A 16,155-nucleotide genomic window follows, 5' to 3' on the forward strand; every position below is an offset into this window, starting at 1 on the left:
CCAAAAGGAGTGCAGCAAAAGTGACTTAATACAGCTGTATTTCCCTACCTGACTATAGGAGACACATTTCCCACTACAGATCAGTCAGGTAAATAACTTATGGTACATCTAGAAACCCAAAAAATAAAACCTGCCTATGTTAGTAGGTGGCAACACAAAAGCAAAACACCCAGCTTCATAAAGGAGTTTGTCTATATATTTAACTTAAATCTTTCCTTAAAATAAAATGACTAAAATTAAAAAAAAAAAAAAGGAATCTAACACTTCTAGTGAAATCAGACTTTAGCCATGGTTATTTATAAATATGACCATCCACATCCACTTCTGCAATGGAGTTCAAATGAACAGGCTTTGGTAAGAACAGAACAATGGCTCTACCCATTCCAGGTACAGTTAGAGAAACCACGTGCATTTTGCACACTGCTTTCTAAAAAATACATTCTACAGCTTTTCAATTTGTAGAACTAACCACCTGTATGTAATAGCTAAAGAAAATAATAAACTGCATTTTAAAGTTAGCATTTCTTTCACCTTTACATATTTTAGTGCAAAATATTTTAGGGTGAGGATTTACAACAAAAATGGCAGTAGCAGCAAGAAATCTTGTTTTGTACAGTAACAACAATGCTAAGGAGTTTTGTGTTTTTAAATGACAAAACAGTATCCTGTTGCCAGGATCAGCATATCTAAGTGTTTCAGGCACTGTATTAATTAAACTAGCACCCCATTTCATTATGGAACTAATGGACAAAACATGTAATGGAGATCAGCTCAGTTTAATTTATGCCAGAGGTTTCTATTGAAAGAAGTTGCAAAGGCTTTTGCCAATTGTGTTTAAACATAAAGGTTCATTTTTCTGATTACTAGCATGTTCTTAGTAATTAGTTTTAGTCCTTGCCATGAAGATACTGCTCACATTATGAAATTTTAAACCTCTCGTGGCATTTTCAATTGTGGAATTCTCTCATGGAGAAATCTGATGCTTAAAAACACAGTAGTAGAACTAATATTACACCGTTTAAATGTTCAGATGAGAAACCATTTTTTTTGGTGATGAGAAAGAGCATAATTAATATTTCAGACTTAAAGTCAAAACCGTTGGTAATGTACTTTTAGAGACTGGGATAAAAAGCCCACTTAGTCTTGAAACATCTGTAGGATGTAACAATACCATTGTGCACCAACACTTGGTTTCTTTCTTCTGTTCAGGGGAGTGAAGAAACAGCTCCTGACACTGATTGTCTCCACTGAAAACGAGACACGCGAGGTCTCCAATGTTCATACGCTGCAGGTAAGTCGGGTTAGACCGTAAGGAGGGAGAATTGCAAACACAAAAAACCTACAGAAGTTCCCAGAGCTACGACCCAGTGGAGTGAAGGCTGGGGATTGGGTAGAATTTGGAAATCCGGCTTTGTGTTGAAGGATTAAGGCATTCGGATTCTCCAGTCATTTTAAAGAAAACTTCCTGCTCCTGCAGTTTTCTGGCAAATTCTTCTTCCAGCATCTAAAACCAAAATCAGATTGTCACAGGATTAACAAGGCAAAGTACAAGAAACCCATTATTGCAGAGACATTTTGTCTGATCTATCTCTGAACTGCATGAAACTCTTATATAGCTCCTTTTAAAATAAAATCATCCCCCAAGACCAACCTCCACCACCAGCTATGTCTGCTATATGTCACTCAATTTTTGTAGTAAAACCTACTGGCCTCTGAAATAAATTCCTAACCCCAGATTTACCTCCAGATAAGTTTCCCATTCAGACCTGTACACAGATGGGAGCCCTGCAAAGAGCCTGGTAACACCCAGCCTGTTTTGGTGCACCTGCCCTTTGCTCAGCTTATGCAATTTTTAAAATCTTTTATTATACAGTGAAGTACAGCAGCTTGACTCTCCTCCTCTGCAATACTTTTGTACTGTCTGTATTTTCTAGATCAAACCCTTGATAATTTCCTGATTCATTAACTGCTTCCATTTACCTTTTTCCTCGGTCTCAATTTCTCTCTCCATTCCTTCAATTCTTGGCTGTGCTCTTCATCCAGCTCTTTTAGCTTCTGAGTCTCATGCTCAACCAGTAGATGGCATTTTTCATTCTTAAAACAAGATAATCCTTATGTAAAACTAATTCAGATTAGGCAACTCAACATTTGTACAGTGACATATGTTGTCCTAATTCTTTCTAATTAGTTTATTCCATGTAAATAGTGACGTGAATAATTACAAGATGAAAGTATGTTACGAGGCTGCGTTTTCAGAAGCTGATCTCTCCATCAGAGCCAACTGAGATAAGAAATACTCGTAAATCCAAGTACACTGCTGAGCATCATTAAGGCAGCTGCTGAGAGTGTTACTCAAGACTGTGTTTCACTGTCTAATGATGCTTTTCAAGGTCATGCAGCATTTCTGCTTTGCTCTTTAAAGACAGTCTGTATAATTTATTAAAAACAATTACATTAAAGGAAGCTGTTTTTTGGAAATATTTCAACTCTTGGTGCCAAGAGCTGAGAAAAACAAATGGAGCTTAGAGAAGAACAAAAGTGGTTACAGAAGCAGCCTCAGAACTGCCCTATGAAAAGGCTCAAACCACCCCTCGGCTTCACATTTCCCTCACTAAGGTACCTGGTATCTGCCTCACTTTCAGACAACTTTAGAAGCATGACAAGAAAAACAATTATTTGGCTTCAAGTCTCTGCCAACTGCTCTTAAAAAAGTGCAATGGTGGTGCTTCCAGGTTTCCAATCCCGAATGGGTCTGATGCAGAGTACAGAAACACAGCAACACAAACAACTTGGCTAGACCTGAGTGCAGCAAGGGTCCAGTTTTCCTTGTGAAGCTCAGAGCAGCCCTAATCTGCTCAATTTTACTGGAGCTGAAACTCTCACAAGGCTCCCACAGTACTTGGGGATTTACTGGGGCATATTAGTGGCACAGCCACAGTCTGTTTTTGCAGGATGGTGAATAGAGTAGAATGAGCTTCATTGGTCATTGCACGATTTCTCTAAGCAAAGGTTATCAGCAGGTGATCATTTAATGCTTTAAAACTGCCTTGTGTCCCTGAAACTGGGAAAAGCTGATTTAACAGAAAAGGAGATCTGGCCTCTGGTATCCAGCAGAAACTTTTACAAAATGCATACCAAAAGAGACAAATCAGAGCTCCTTATCACAAGGAGACAATTCCTTCTAAGTACCTTCCAGAAGCTCATGTGCAAGAGGCAGCACTTGGTAAAAACACCTCCTCATTCCTGTATTGCTGCAATCTTCTCATGGGTAATGCCTGGTGCTGCCTACCTCTGTTCTGATTAATGACATTCCAGCAAAATCAGGTGAAAAGGAAATGCTGCCTACAGAAAATAGCCCTGGGAACTTGACAGATTCTCCAGAAGTGATCATGTGCTTCTGGTTCATGCTCTTCTTGCATTTAAAATTATTCCTCATTAATTGATGGGAACACATGAATCCGGCAAAGCAGTGCACTACAGACCTTTGAAAACAAAGCTGAAGAAACTCTATCCAGTAAAAATTAAAGAAAACGTGTTTCTGCCTTGCCTGCACCTGGTATTAACCCAAGCCTTCTCACTCAATGGTCATTTAATATAATCTATTTTTAACCTGTAACTGATGCAGTTCCCTGATGTTTGCTTCACACTGCAGCTGAAGGTCCCGCATTTGGTTTTCATGTTTCTGATGCTGTGCCAGTCTCTCATTCTTCTGCCTCTTTTCTTCTTGAACGGCAAACTAAGATTAAAAATAAGGCATTATTTATATTGTGCCTCTGAATGAACAGTTTGCATGAGTCAAAGAATTGCATCTAATAGAATGAACACATACTGAGAAGAACAGTTCTAGAAGATTTAAGCAATCATTTTCTCTGTTTTTTCTTTTTTAATTCTGACAAAGGAAATGCCCTACACTTTAATTCCGTTTCTCTGTCTGCACTCTGATTTTTCCTTAAAACACAGCACATTTCACTTCCAGACTCCCTCTGAAGCTGTGACACAGGAGTGCAGCTGCAAGCATTGGTTAAGGCTGGTGTTAAACAGCTACAGGAGACCATATTTTCCACATTCTTCATCCTTCCAGTGCTCACCATATGAAACCATGATTTATGGCTGTGGTACATCATTAGAAAGTAAACCTCTCAACCTCTGCACAGCATTCCCTTTTCAAGAATGAGTGAAGACCTACAGCTTCAGTTCAAAAGCTCACAAAAATCAAGCATCCTTTAAAATGTTTCACAGAATCACAGAACAGTTGGGGTTGGAAGGGACCTGCAAAGATCAACCTCCCTATTCAAAGCAGGGTCAACCAGGAGGAGGTGTCCTGTTGGGTTCTGAGCATCTCTACAAGCTCTCTGGACAACCTGGTCTAGTGCTTAACTATCTTCACACTAAAAAAAATGTTTTCTCACATTGAAGTTGGATTTTTCTGTATTTCAGCCATGGCTGCCGCCTCTCACCCTATCACTGGGCATCACTGGGAAGAATCTGGCTCCACCTTCTTTGCTCCTTCTGTAGGGTACTAATACACATGGATAAGACCTCCTGAGCCTATTCTCTTCCAGGCTGAAGCATCCCAGGTACCCCCAGGTGGCTCCTTGTGTAACAAGACACTTGAGTGTGAGCCATCTTCAAGGCCCTTTGCACAAGTCACTCCAGTAAATCTGTCTCTGTCTTGTACTGGGAAGTGCAGGACTGGACCCAGCACTTCAGAATACTCTCACCAGAGCAGCAGGGAAGGATGATTTCCTCTGACCCCATCCAGTGCATCAACCCAGTTTGGTATCATCTGAGAACCTGTGAGAGTGCCCTCTATTCCATCCCCACATTTACATCACATTCAGCATTTACACTTTTAAAACTATTAAATGTTATTTTATTAATTACCTGCTTAATTTTTTCACGATCTTGGTCTGGAGAGGCAAATGAATTGATTCTTAAACTTTTCTTAAACATGGCCATCCGAGTCTTCGCTTCACTTCGCTGGATTTTAGGCAGTCTGGCTCTTTCCTGAGTTTGCTTGTTCTTTAACTCCTCTATAAGGCGTTGATTATACCTCTGCATTTGTTCTGTTTCCTGAAATGTTAACCACGTGGAAATGTTACACAGTAACTGTGATGCTATACAGCGTGCATATCTCTTTTCATCAATAAGTCCCCTGTGTCAGTCACTGCCTCTCAGCAGAAACCATTCCCAACCCCAGTAGTAACAGTGGGAAGGAGGGGCTTTTTCTAGAGAGTTCTGGATCTTGCCCAACCCAAAGAAAATTCTCTACTAAATGTAAATACGCACATATTTTACCAGCACTTACTCAACTCCTGCACTGCCTTTTACAAAGCCTGTTATTCAAAAGAAACTTTTTGTGTAACAGAACTTCTGGGCTACAGCTGTGGGGAGGGGCAATTTGCTGCAAAAGTTGGGGAAAGCAATAGCCCACATGGGATTAAACCAGAGTGGACAGAACAAGACTTCAGTGGAAGCTGCTCATGCTCTGATCATCAAGAGACCCTCAAACACCTCCTACTCGTTTACATTTCAGAAATTGAACTATTTGCTTTCACGTATTTCACAGAAACCAAAACACCTTGTGCAAAATAAGGATTCAGCTATAAAGAGACAATTGTCAACTACTTGCCCAGAAGCTAATCCAGTTCATTCTGCTAATTTCATTCCTTGATTAGTTACTTCTGAACAGATTTGTTTAAACACAAATCAAAACTGGTTTTGGGGGATAAGCAGAATTTGGTATTTTTTCATAGTAAAAGACTGATGTTGTGGTTGGTTGATTTTTTTTTTAAAAAAGAGAATCAAAAGGGAAAATACCATTATTTATACTTCTATATACTACTAAGGCATTCAAGTAAGATTTTTAAAATTTCAACAGAACACATTAACAGCTTCAAGATAATTGTCTGGGTCCTGCCTGTGCAAACAAACAGCACCAGGAGAGATCCTAAGACTTGATAAAAAAAAATGAATATTATAATACACAAAAGAAAGTGTCAAAGTAAACACTAACTTTTTCATGCCTCTTAAGCAGCTGGTGCCTCTGCATGAAGTACTGATCCTTGAGCTGCTGCTTGAGGAGCTGGTGCTTCTCCTGTAGGTGCCGCTCCTCCAGCTCCCAGAATGCAGCTTCACGAGCTGGAAAAGAAGAGAAAGGTTGGCTCAGGAATTGCAACCCCATCCCATACTCCCCAACCTCTGGTGACCTACAAGTGCATTTTATAAAAAATGCTGTTTCATAGCAATGTTTTAATTACAGTTCTAGATTAGTCATGAAGGTTTTTGACTTCATAGAGTGAAGAAAGACCACTGTTTTACTAAAACACCAGTGCCTGTTCTGAAGAGAGAAGCCTGGTGTTGGATACCTCTCATGAGCTGCTGTTTGTTGTTGAGGCAATCTCGTTCGATAGTGGCCAGTTCTGTCTTCTGCTGCTGAATTATTTTCTTCAGAGATGCATCCAGTTCTTGTTGTTGTTTCTGCACAAACTCCTGCTCCTGGTAACAACCAATAAAAGTAAATTAAATTGGGTCCTTCGAACCACATTACATGTCAGTGAAACTCCCAGTTCTCTCAGCATTAGCTATATATGAAAACAAATACATCGGTGGAAGTTTGAGCTAGGGTGCCTTGGCTATCAAATTGTCCATCTTTGTATTTTCTATGTACAAAGTAGGTAAGAGCATATTCATGTTTAAATAATACCTTCAGAAATAAGATCAAAGGTAACAATCTAGCCAGCCATCTGCAACTCATTCCATCTCTTGTCTCTCCTCAGAACAAGTTGCAGGTTTAGAGTTTGCAAAGACAAAGACAATACTCAATCTAAAGTTGATCTCATTCTAAAAAGGGTTAATTATTCATGTATGTAAGAAAATGAAGGTATGTATGGTTATTCTGCTTTGAGTGATTAGTTAAAACCTGTTTATTTACACAGTTGGGTTTCAGATCTGTGTGGTTTATCTTGTCCCTAGGGCAGGGCTGTTGAGGCTGGGAGTTCTGCAGGACCACTGTGCAAACACCCCATGGTTCTGCACGGCCGTAACCTGCTCACACCCGAGCTGAGCTGGCTCCTCACAAAGGGATTTATCACCTGCATCTTCCTGTTATCCAGGTGTATCACTGTTACATCCCTTCATGAAAAGCAGGCAGCATTGAGTCCCCCTCCCATGTCCCAAGACCTACTGCTGCATTTCTTCTTTGCAACTATTAAAAACCACAGCTATGAGCATGCAAGCATGCACACACATACAGATACACTCACACCTGCCTTAAGAACAAGAAATCGAATCAGACGCTTCTAGCACGATACCAAGGTCAAAAGAAAGGACAATGGCAGGGTCTTGTCAGAGCTAGGGTGGGTTGCTGAAGTCCATACCAAATGGAATTAAATGTTCATTAAAAGTACTTTTTATTATGACCAGAAGAATCCTGGTTTTCATCTTCACAGAAAGTTATCTTGGTGGACAGCAGAGTTATACTGAGACAGGTAACACAAAAACAGAAGTGAATTAAGCTGACAGTAACAGACCTGAGGGTACAAAAAGAACTGGAAGGTGATGTCCGTAAATTAAGTCAGACACACCTAACTGAATTTATGGAGTGACAAAAAATACTGGTTTTTCCCTTTATACATGAAAAGGATAAAAAGACTACTACAAGTTTAATATTCTGAGGGTACAAACACATACTTAACTCAGTCTTTAATTTGCAGGGAGATTTTTAATTTGGAGGGAGTGGAGGAAAGCTCTTCTAGTGTAGTCATGGTCAAAAAGTGATTATGCTTGAGCTTTACACATTTAATCACTTAAATATCATCGCTGCTCTCTTGACAGAATAACTCTTATGAAGTTTTATACCTGCTATCTTAAAATAAACTCAAACATCTTTAAAATACATGGTTTCACTGCACACATATCATACAAGTCACACAATGTTCCTCACATGTGCTGAGCAAGTATCATTTTGCACATATGAACCCTCAGTGTCTTGCTCAGACTGAGTAACTACTGTCTTTTGGAACTTTTGACTATGGATAGTGCCCAATTACCTAAATTGGTGCTAACCAGTCTGGAGACAGCAGTAACATTGATCAGCACATATGAGCAGAAGGAGAAACGAAAGCACACATCTGGAAAATTAGGAAGATAAACTTTCACTGTGTTGCATTTTAAGACTTACATCCTGCATTTGTGCGTTGAAAAGTGTACATGAAGACAACTGAAAAGACTGAATCATAACCTGAGCAACACCCTGTGGGACACAATGTAATTCTGTGTCATAATATAGTGAAATGTATTTCTATTCTTAAAAAAAGAAGAAATGAGATCTGCTGTACATTAGTAAAAAACATTTGAAATGTCAAGGCTAATCACACAAGTAGATGCTGATGAAAGTTCTAGATATTCTAAAACTAAACAGCTGCACCTTGCTTAGTATTTTTCATTCCAAGTAAGGATATTTTACACTTAAAATCTTCTTTCACCTCTCTTCAACAAATTGAAATGAGCAACAGAAATTAACCGTGTCACTACAAACACTATGAAAAGTTAGATTTTTGTTTCCTTAAAGAGTTTAGAGACAGGTATCTTCGGTATGGGGAAAGTACTGCAACTCAATCACCTTCTATCCTGGGAAATCCCCTCTTAAATTAAACACATAATCGAATAAAGTTGCTATTATTTTCTACTAGGCCACTCACATAAACATTTAATCGTTAAGTTACTCGATCCAAACCTGCTCTTGCTGTGGTTCAAACTCACTCTGTACAAGCTGTGGCCACCACAATGTCAATATTTTTCTAAAACACTAGCCCTCTTTTCAGTTGGGTCACAGAAAAGCAGCAAGTCTGAAGGCATGAAATCACAGATGATGTTTTGTAAAGTTTCCATACACCTACACTTTGACATTTAAATAACATTTTACTTAATCTGTTCTGCTCCTATAAACAAAATGTCTCGTGCTTACATACTAGATACATTTTCCTCCTCTGCACTTGTGTAGTTCAAAACTTCCTCCTGACTATAACCTTTAAAATTTGAAGGACCCATGGAGTACTTACCACTTGTAAAAGCACTGTAAATAAACCTCCTGTAGAAAAATACCATTCTTTTTCAGTAGAGAACACAAAATCCTACACTTTACAGTACAAACCTGGCAACCACTGCTCCTACATTTCTACCCAGTTAAGTCTAAGATATGACATGGGAGTATTGAAGAAAGAGAGCAGTTTGTAGGGTTAGTCTGAGTTAAGTTCCATATACACTCAACAAGAAGTGAAATCATCAAGCTGTGTGAATACTGCTGCCTTTTGTATTTTAGTAGCTTGAAGCTGCCATTGTTACCTGAGCATGCTGGTTTTGTGCAAGCTCCTCTTTCTTGCGTTTCATGAGCTCTTTTCTCAGCTCTTTTGGTGCTTTCTCCACTTCACATAAAACCTACAGTGTATATAAGCATGCAGAAGGTGGCAAAAAGAACACTCTGTCTCCACAGCAAGCACTACTGTGAACACAGAGACATGCAGGGCAAGCACTAGAGGTAGTGGGAAGCATGCATTACTTCAGTGGCAGGGATGTTAGTTTACTGAAAGAGCTTAATGAAAAGAGAAAGAACAATAGGTGCTTTATGCATGCCAAGAGCGCAGAGAGGAGGGATGTGCCAGTGCTTTTTGCATGCAAATGCTGCCCAGTGCCCTCAGAAATGGCAGTGCCTCTCTTGTGCTTCCATGCAGCTTCCAGGAGAGTCAATAGTTAAGAAAACCACCACCTGCAAAGTGGTATTTTCTTGAATCACTATGGCAAAAGGACTAGAGAGTAACAGAGGATGTTACCTCAAATAAAGCTGTGAAAAATATTTGGAAGCTTAAAACAACTTCCATTGAAAACCAGCTATTTCTGACGCTGTATCTAACCTGAATTTACAAGATGCCATTATTAGTGTCTCTGACCATAAATGACATCTACACAGTCTGTGTCTTCAAAGTAATCAGACAAGCAAACAAAACATTATTTGGCTGCAAGTGTTTGGTTCTGAAGAATTTAAAGCAAAACCCACCAACAAATAAGAGTGTTTTCAAGAAACTTGTCAGGACACGTATGCTGGGATGGAACGTGTTTCAGTACACGGTGAATTAGACAAGATTAGCAGAAAGATACTAAATATAACCTGGCTAAATCGACTGACTATTAATCTGTTAATTTGCTGATGAGTTTTCTTTTTCAGAATTACAAAAATGTAGCATTGTACACTCCAATATAACATGGATAGTTTTAGAGCAGCAGCTGCATTTTCCTTCAAACTGTACATCACCATTTTGAGCTTTAAACACAAAACTATGCACCCAGAGACAAATGCCTGTTTGTTTAATAGTAGAAGCATCATCAGAAAACAGAGTCCAAACCACCACATGCTATTCCTATGTCCATGAAAGAACTGCTTTTAGCAAAGAGCAATATGCAAAATTCTCCCCATTTCCCACGTAGGACCCAATCACCAGTGAACAAAGAGAGACTCAAAATGCAAGAGGTACCGCAAAAGAAGAAAAATTGTTATTTACATATGAGCATACAGTTCAAACTGAATACAACTTATTTTTCAATGCACTTTTGTGCTACAGGATCATTCTATGCAAAAACATTGACAGTTCAGCTTTCTAAAGAAATCTCTGAGTCTAGTAACTATTAGAGCAAACGCTAGAGCCATTTATATACAAATGGGCACTACACAATTGAACAAAAAATGAAACAAAACAGCTTTTAAGATGCAAAATCCATATGGAAACATATCACCTTTTCTTAATCCAGTGCAAGTAAAGTAATTGCACAAGTTGCCAGTCATTTTGCCTTAACTGTATGACATTTATGAAATTAACTGTAAAATATTTTAGGTTATCCAGACTTCTCTCTCCTGCTTTCCCTTCTGAGCTAACAAACCAAATCCATTTTACTGCTGTCACTTCACATAAAGAAATTCTTAACAATAACAGCACATGTTCAGTAAGAAAATCAAACAAATTAGCAAAAATGAAATATATCTGAAATTATTGTCTTTGAAATTCTATTTTGTCAGGTATTTACTAAGTAACTATAGGTGGGTTTTTTAAAGTAGAAATCTCAAATATTTTTCATAATCTTTATGAAAATACATTTATTTAGTATTTCAGAGAAAATATATCATTAAATATTCTGTGAAAAATAAAATTATCTAAGTTGATGATGTTTTCTAGATTAAGTCAATACCTCAAGCTTCCTGCCAGCTGTTTGTATTTCACTTTAGGCAGTTAAACAAAATAAAGAATTCTGACTGATAGTGACACTTCCAAACCTCACTACAGCATGGGCTTGACAAGGCTTCTGGAGCCCTAACCTCAGCTGTTTGCTATGCCCATACTCCTTATTTTCCATATTATCATCATCTCTTACCTCTTTTTTTTTGTTTTTCAGCACATTCTGGAATTTGGACAACTCCTTTTCCTGCTCAGCCTTGATGCGCTTTGCCTCGTCCCGTAAGCGATTTGTGTGCTCCTGCTCCAGGCGCTCGATTGTCTGCTTCTGCTGCTTCTCCAGGTTCTCTATCTCTTGATCATACTGTCGCTTTTTACTCTGTAAAAATAATTTGGCACCTTTCTTTAGAAAGCTAAGTCGTGTTAAGTGAAGTGCTGTAGCACAGCAGGGAATGGTAGTAATGGACTGTTATGGCAGGCAAGCACCAGCACAAGCTGGGCACCCCGCAATGGAAAATATTGCCTTTTATTTAAGAACGAAGGCTTAAACTACAGCCATCATGGCAGGAAACACCTGATTGCTGCTAGCACTACTCTTCCTACTCCATCAAAATGTCGTATTTTAAGAGCACCAAAATGCAGGAACTCACTGTCATTTCCTGTTCAAAACGTCTGTACATCTGCTCTCGCTGCTGCAAAAGCTTATTGCTGAGCTGCTGTTGGGCTCTCTGCTCCTCTTTCTGAAGAAGTCTCAGCTCTCTGAGCTCTTGACGTCTAATAAGGACAAAGAACACATAATACTGATGGAAAAACAAAAGAAGTGGAAAATGGCAAAAGACAAAAAGGGCCATTGACAACTTGGGACCAGTTAAACTAATTTTGAACTGATTGTCGTAAGAAACACTTTACATTAATTTCTACTGAAAACAGGTAAATTAATCCTGAAATATAACTGAAGTAAGGTCATTAGCCCCCTTTTTTATTCAAAGAAAAAAAGTATCAGCTGCTAACCTCTTGAAAACTTTAGTTTTAGAAACACTTACCGTAGAAATCGCATTTCTTCACTTTTTGAATCATTTTCAGTAACTATTTTTGATGTGGTTACACTCACTTCTACTCCATCAACGACAAACTTCCGAGTTTTCTTTAATGTTTTCTTCTGCCTTCTAGTTTCCTAAATTAAGCATTAGTAACTTGTTATGTATTTATTAAAGTTATATTCTTTCCCCCCTTTTTCTTAATATTGAATTATATCAAATATTTCTGGGAATGTGTTCTATAAAGTAATCAAGAGTCCTTGTCACTTACCAGGTGCCTCACTAATCAAGTAAGAATTTGAAAAATTCCAATAAACTGGAACTTTCTCATAAGGAAAGGCAAACTGCAATTATTTATATGCAAAGTACCAGAAGAAAAAAATAATTAAGCTAGATAAACTCTGAAGAGAACTGATGCAGTTTCATTTTCAAGAGCTGAAGACAGCTGCATTTACTGTTTGCTTTTGACCATGATTTCCTCAGTCACTAACAGGTATTTAATTCTAAAAACCAGGTCAATTTACTCACCTGCTTCCTTCTTGCTTTGGACATAGAGTGAGTTTAATTTTATTGATATGTATTAGCCAAAAATCATATAATGATCTTGCTGACAGCTGGAGAGTTATCAGAGCTGCTGTTGTTTCATTGCAAGAAGAGAGGGACCCCAGCTGAAACTGTACCATCTCCATTGTGTCAGGGCAACTGCAAACACCCTCGTGTTCAGCACAGCTATGCAAATCTATGATGTTCTTGTTTGGTTATCTTTCTAGTTTTGTTTTTGCTCCTTTCAAGCCCACATTACACAGTTACTACCCTAATATGGCTATGTTCATATTAATACAAAGATTACAAATAAAGTTCACAGACTGAAATTTGCTTCCTCTGAGTTAGCTCATTCACGGAGACTTAACTGCACGGACACAGTACAACCACAGGAGAACATTGACTGGAATAAACAAATCCAGCAGAATGTCTGCCTTGGGTCTCCCAAATCCAAACAGACAGAAGATGGAAGCGACAGGAATTCAGTATGAGATATTCCAGAAGATTTTTCCCATTAAACAGGAATTCTGTGTATTTAGCTTGTCTTCTGAGTATCAGCTCTGACCTACAACTGTCCACAAATCTTCATGTTTAATATTATTACACTTCCTTTTATGTGTTATGCTATTATGCAATACAGTAAGAAACTGATTAGCATAACTGCACAAAATCCAGACATTGTTGCACTGTGCAATTTAGAATACTCTGGTTTCTACAAAGCTGTGTGTGTGTAGGTATATATATGCACACATATATATACATATGCCATACTGGTTTCTCCCTCAATACTTTTCTTCATAGTGAAGGTACACTTGGAGATAATTTCAGGGTTACACTCACATGAGATTTTACATTAAAAAATATATGTTTACACTTACCTGTAAAGATATTGATCCTGTCTCTTTGTTTTTACTAAGGAAACTAGAAATGGACAAGTTCAAATCAATGCTGCTATTATCAGCTGTAGAACCAGTGCCTGAATCTGCATCATTTTCCTTCAAATTCTCTGATTCCAGTTGCTGTAGTGTCTCAGTATTGCCTTGATTATCTGTTTTCACCTTCTCATTTTCTTCAGTGCTAACACTGATACTGGGGACTGGAGTGACTTCAGAGTCATCAACTTGTTCACTGACAGCATATTGAAGATTATCAGAGGTAACTGCTGGATGTTCTTTGTCCACCTGGATGTTGTTTTCCTGGATATTCTCAAGTCCACGTTCTCCTGTATTTTGGTCCATACCAGTCAGTTTATCCACCAGTTTATCAGGAATATCCTCAGGTTTGTTCTGTAATGCCTTCTGGTCTATGATGTCTTTTCCAGTGTCTTTGACCTTTATTTCCTCTGTGCTGTTTATACTACTGATACCCTCATTTTCACTTTCTGCCAGTTTCTTGTCTACTTCGATCACTTTATCTTGGCTTTCTGATAGAGTTTCTTCAGAGCTGATTATCTCATGGACCTGCTTAGCCTGGCTTTCCACTGGCTTATCCTCCAGCTCAGGTATTTTATCCCCATCACTGATGGGTGTTCCAGCAACAGCACCTATCTCCTTAACATTGTCAATTCCATGCTTTATTATTTCCTTTTCTTCATTGGACACTTCAACTGTAGCATTAGGCAGAGTTTCTGTAGTGGTATCTATTACTGCTTCCTTCTGAACTATACCTTTGTCTTCCTTTTGCTCTGTATCTCTGTTTTCTGCAGGGACCTTTTCTTCCTCACCATCCAAGAGATCCGTTCTCTTCTCCTCTTCTTTTTCACCAGTTTCCTTAGAAATGCCTTCTTCACTTTCTACCCTATTTTCAGTTACAGGTACGACTTTCAGTTTGTTATCGCCTATCTGTTCATCTGCCATGGAATTTTCTTTCTCTAATCTTAAGTTAGGTTCATTCTTTATTTCCACATCAAGTTCTTTACCTCCTTTCAGGGGTTCTGTATTCTCATGCATTTTTTCCAGGTTTTCTGTATTCTTTTCTGCAGGCACCATTTTGCCTTGTTCATCTTCACCAGTTGGCAAAGAACCATTCTGCACTTTAACATCGCTAATGCCAGTATCGTGTATGTTATCAGCTGTTTTCCTAAATTTGATGTCCTCAGATTCGTCTCCAGTTGTTTTGTCCTCAATGGCATTACTTTCTGTTTTCTCAGAGAGAGATTCCAGGACAGATGCATTCTGTGAAAGCTTATCCTCTTCAGAGCTGGCAATACTAAGGTCAGAGGATGCACGTTTCTCTGCAGGTAACTGCTAAAAAAATTAAAGCAAGAAAAGCATTCCATCATTTTGTAACTTAATCAAAGCACACTTTTATGGAAGAATATGTGAACAGAGATCAGTATTGTATTCACATGCAGTTATATGAATTTGATAACCTCAGAGTCCTTCCCTTGGACTATCACAGAACAACCACGAACTGCAGACAAGCTCTGAACAGAAAGTTTCGCTGTGATCAAGGGAAAGGGATCATAGTCATCAGTTACTCTTCGAAGGTCTTTTTCTTTTCACATTCTTTTTTTTTTTTAAAATCAGTTCAGCTCCTCAACAGTCTCAGCTACAGTTGCATTTGAAAGGCTTAATTTTGTGCAAGCTGGGCAAGGAAGAAAATGTAGCTAGTGGTTAGTGCAGCACTGATAAAATGCAATATTAAGACCTTCTGCTTCACTTTGTGTTCTTTCCTAAAAATGCCTGAAAACTTTTCATCTGATTGTAATCATGTTAAAACCACGTTAAAATGGTGAAAACCTCCAGCAGATCTGATTAAGTGGCAGTACAGAACTATACCAGAAACAGTTACCTCAGTGTAGAAACTGCCACTGCCAGAATACGAATAAATGTTATCAGATTCCACAGAGACATCCAGAAGAATATTGTAATAAAACATCATTTTAACCACAATTGCTCTTTCACTCTTCAAAGTGATTGTGATATCTGTTTGTATTTACTGCTACAACCCTGTAATTTGCAGATCAAGCTTCTGATTTGCCATAGGGAACATCCTAGGTTAGGTGTTGCAGCAACCACAGGTTTGATTGTGCATTTCCTACATTAAGGATTTCCCAAGCACAAAGAAACCAATTCCTTTTAAGTCACAATTTTATTTTAAATATTTCTTTGTGTGATTGTTCTAGCAGATTTGTGTTGATCACCCAGGAGTGTTTAAAACCACTCCAAGTAAATAACCTGAAGGGCTCTACCTCACCCTTTCCTACAATGCTGCTTGTGAGATACCTGACTGAGTCCCAGAGTGGGCTCACTCCAGCTCTCCTGGATAGATGGTTTAGTACCTCACCAAAGGAAGGAAGGAGGCAGTGGATGATCCACAGGAGGGGAGCTGCTGGGGATGCACATTTGGAG

General features: G+C 38.6%; 1 protein-coding gene across 1 annotated transcript in view; it reads right to left on the reverse strand.

The window, feature by feature from the left end:
* Positions 1-1,192: 1,192 nt before the first annotated feature.
* Positions 1,193-16,155, reverse strand: part of SLK (STE20 like kinase) — a 44,074-nt gene continuing 29,111 nt past the window's right edge. The window contains exons 9-19 of the mRNA XM_062496262.1: positions 13,681-15,048; positions 12,266-12,396; positions 11,873-11,996; positions 11,422-11,601; positions 9,346-9,438; positions 6,369-6,498; positions 6,017-6,141; positions 4,885-5,073; positions 3,611-3,736; positions 1,981-2,094; positions 1,193-1,504 (exon numbers count right to left, since the gene is read on the reverse strand). Of these exons, the coding sequence (XP_062352246.1) occupies positions 1,358-1,504; positions 1,981-2,094; positions 3,611-3,736; positions 4,885-5,073; positions 6,017-6,141; positions 6,369-6,498; positions 9,346-9,438; positions 11,422-11,601; positions 11,873-11,996; positions 12,266-12,396; positions 13,681-15,048 (2,727 nt within the window). The 3' untranslated portion in view covers positions 1,193-1,357. The remainder of the gene's footprint in view (positions 1,505-1,980; positions 2,095-3,610; positions 3,737-4,884; positions 5,074-6,016; positions 6,142-6,368; positions 6,499-9,345; positions 9,439-11,421; positions 11,602-11,872; positions 11,997-12,265; positions 12,397-13,680; positions 15,049-16,155) is intronic.

Source organism: Cinclus cinclus, chromosome 7, assembly GCF_963662255.1.
Source record: "Cinclus cinclus chromosome 7, bCinCin1.1, whole genome shotgun sequence".
In the NCBI taxonomy this organism is placed as follows: domain Eukaryota; kingdom Metazoa; phylum Chordata; class Aves; order Passeriformes; family Cinclidae; genus Cinclus; species Cinclus cinclus.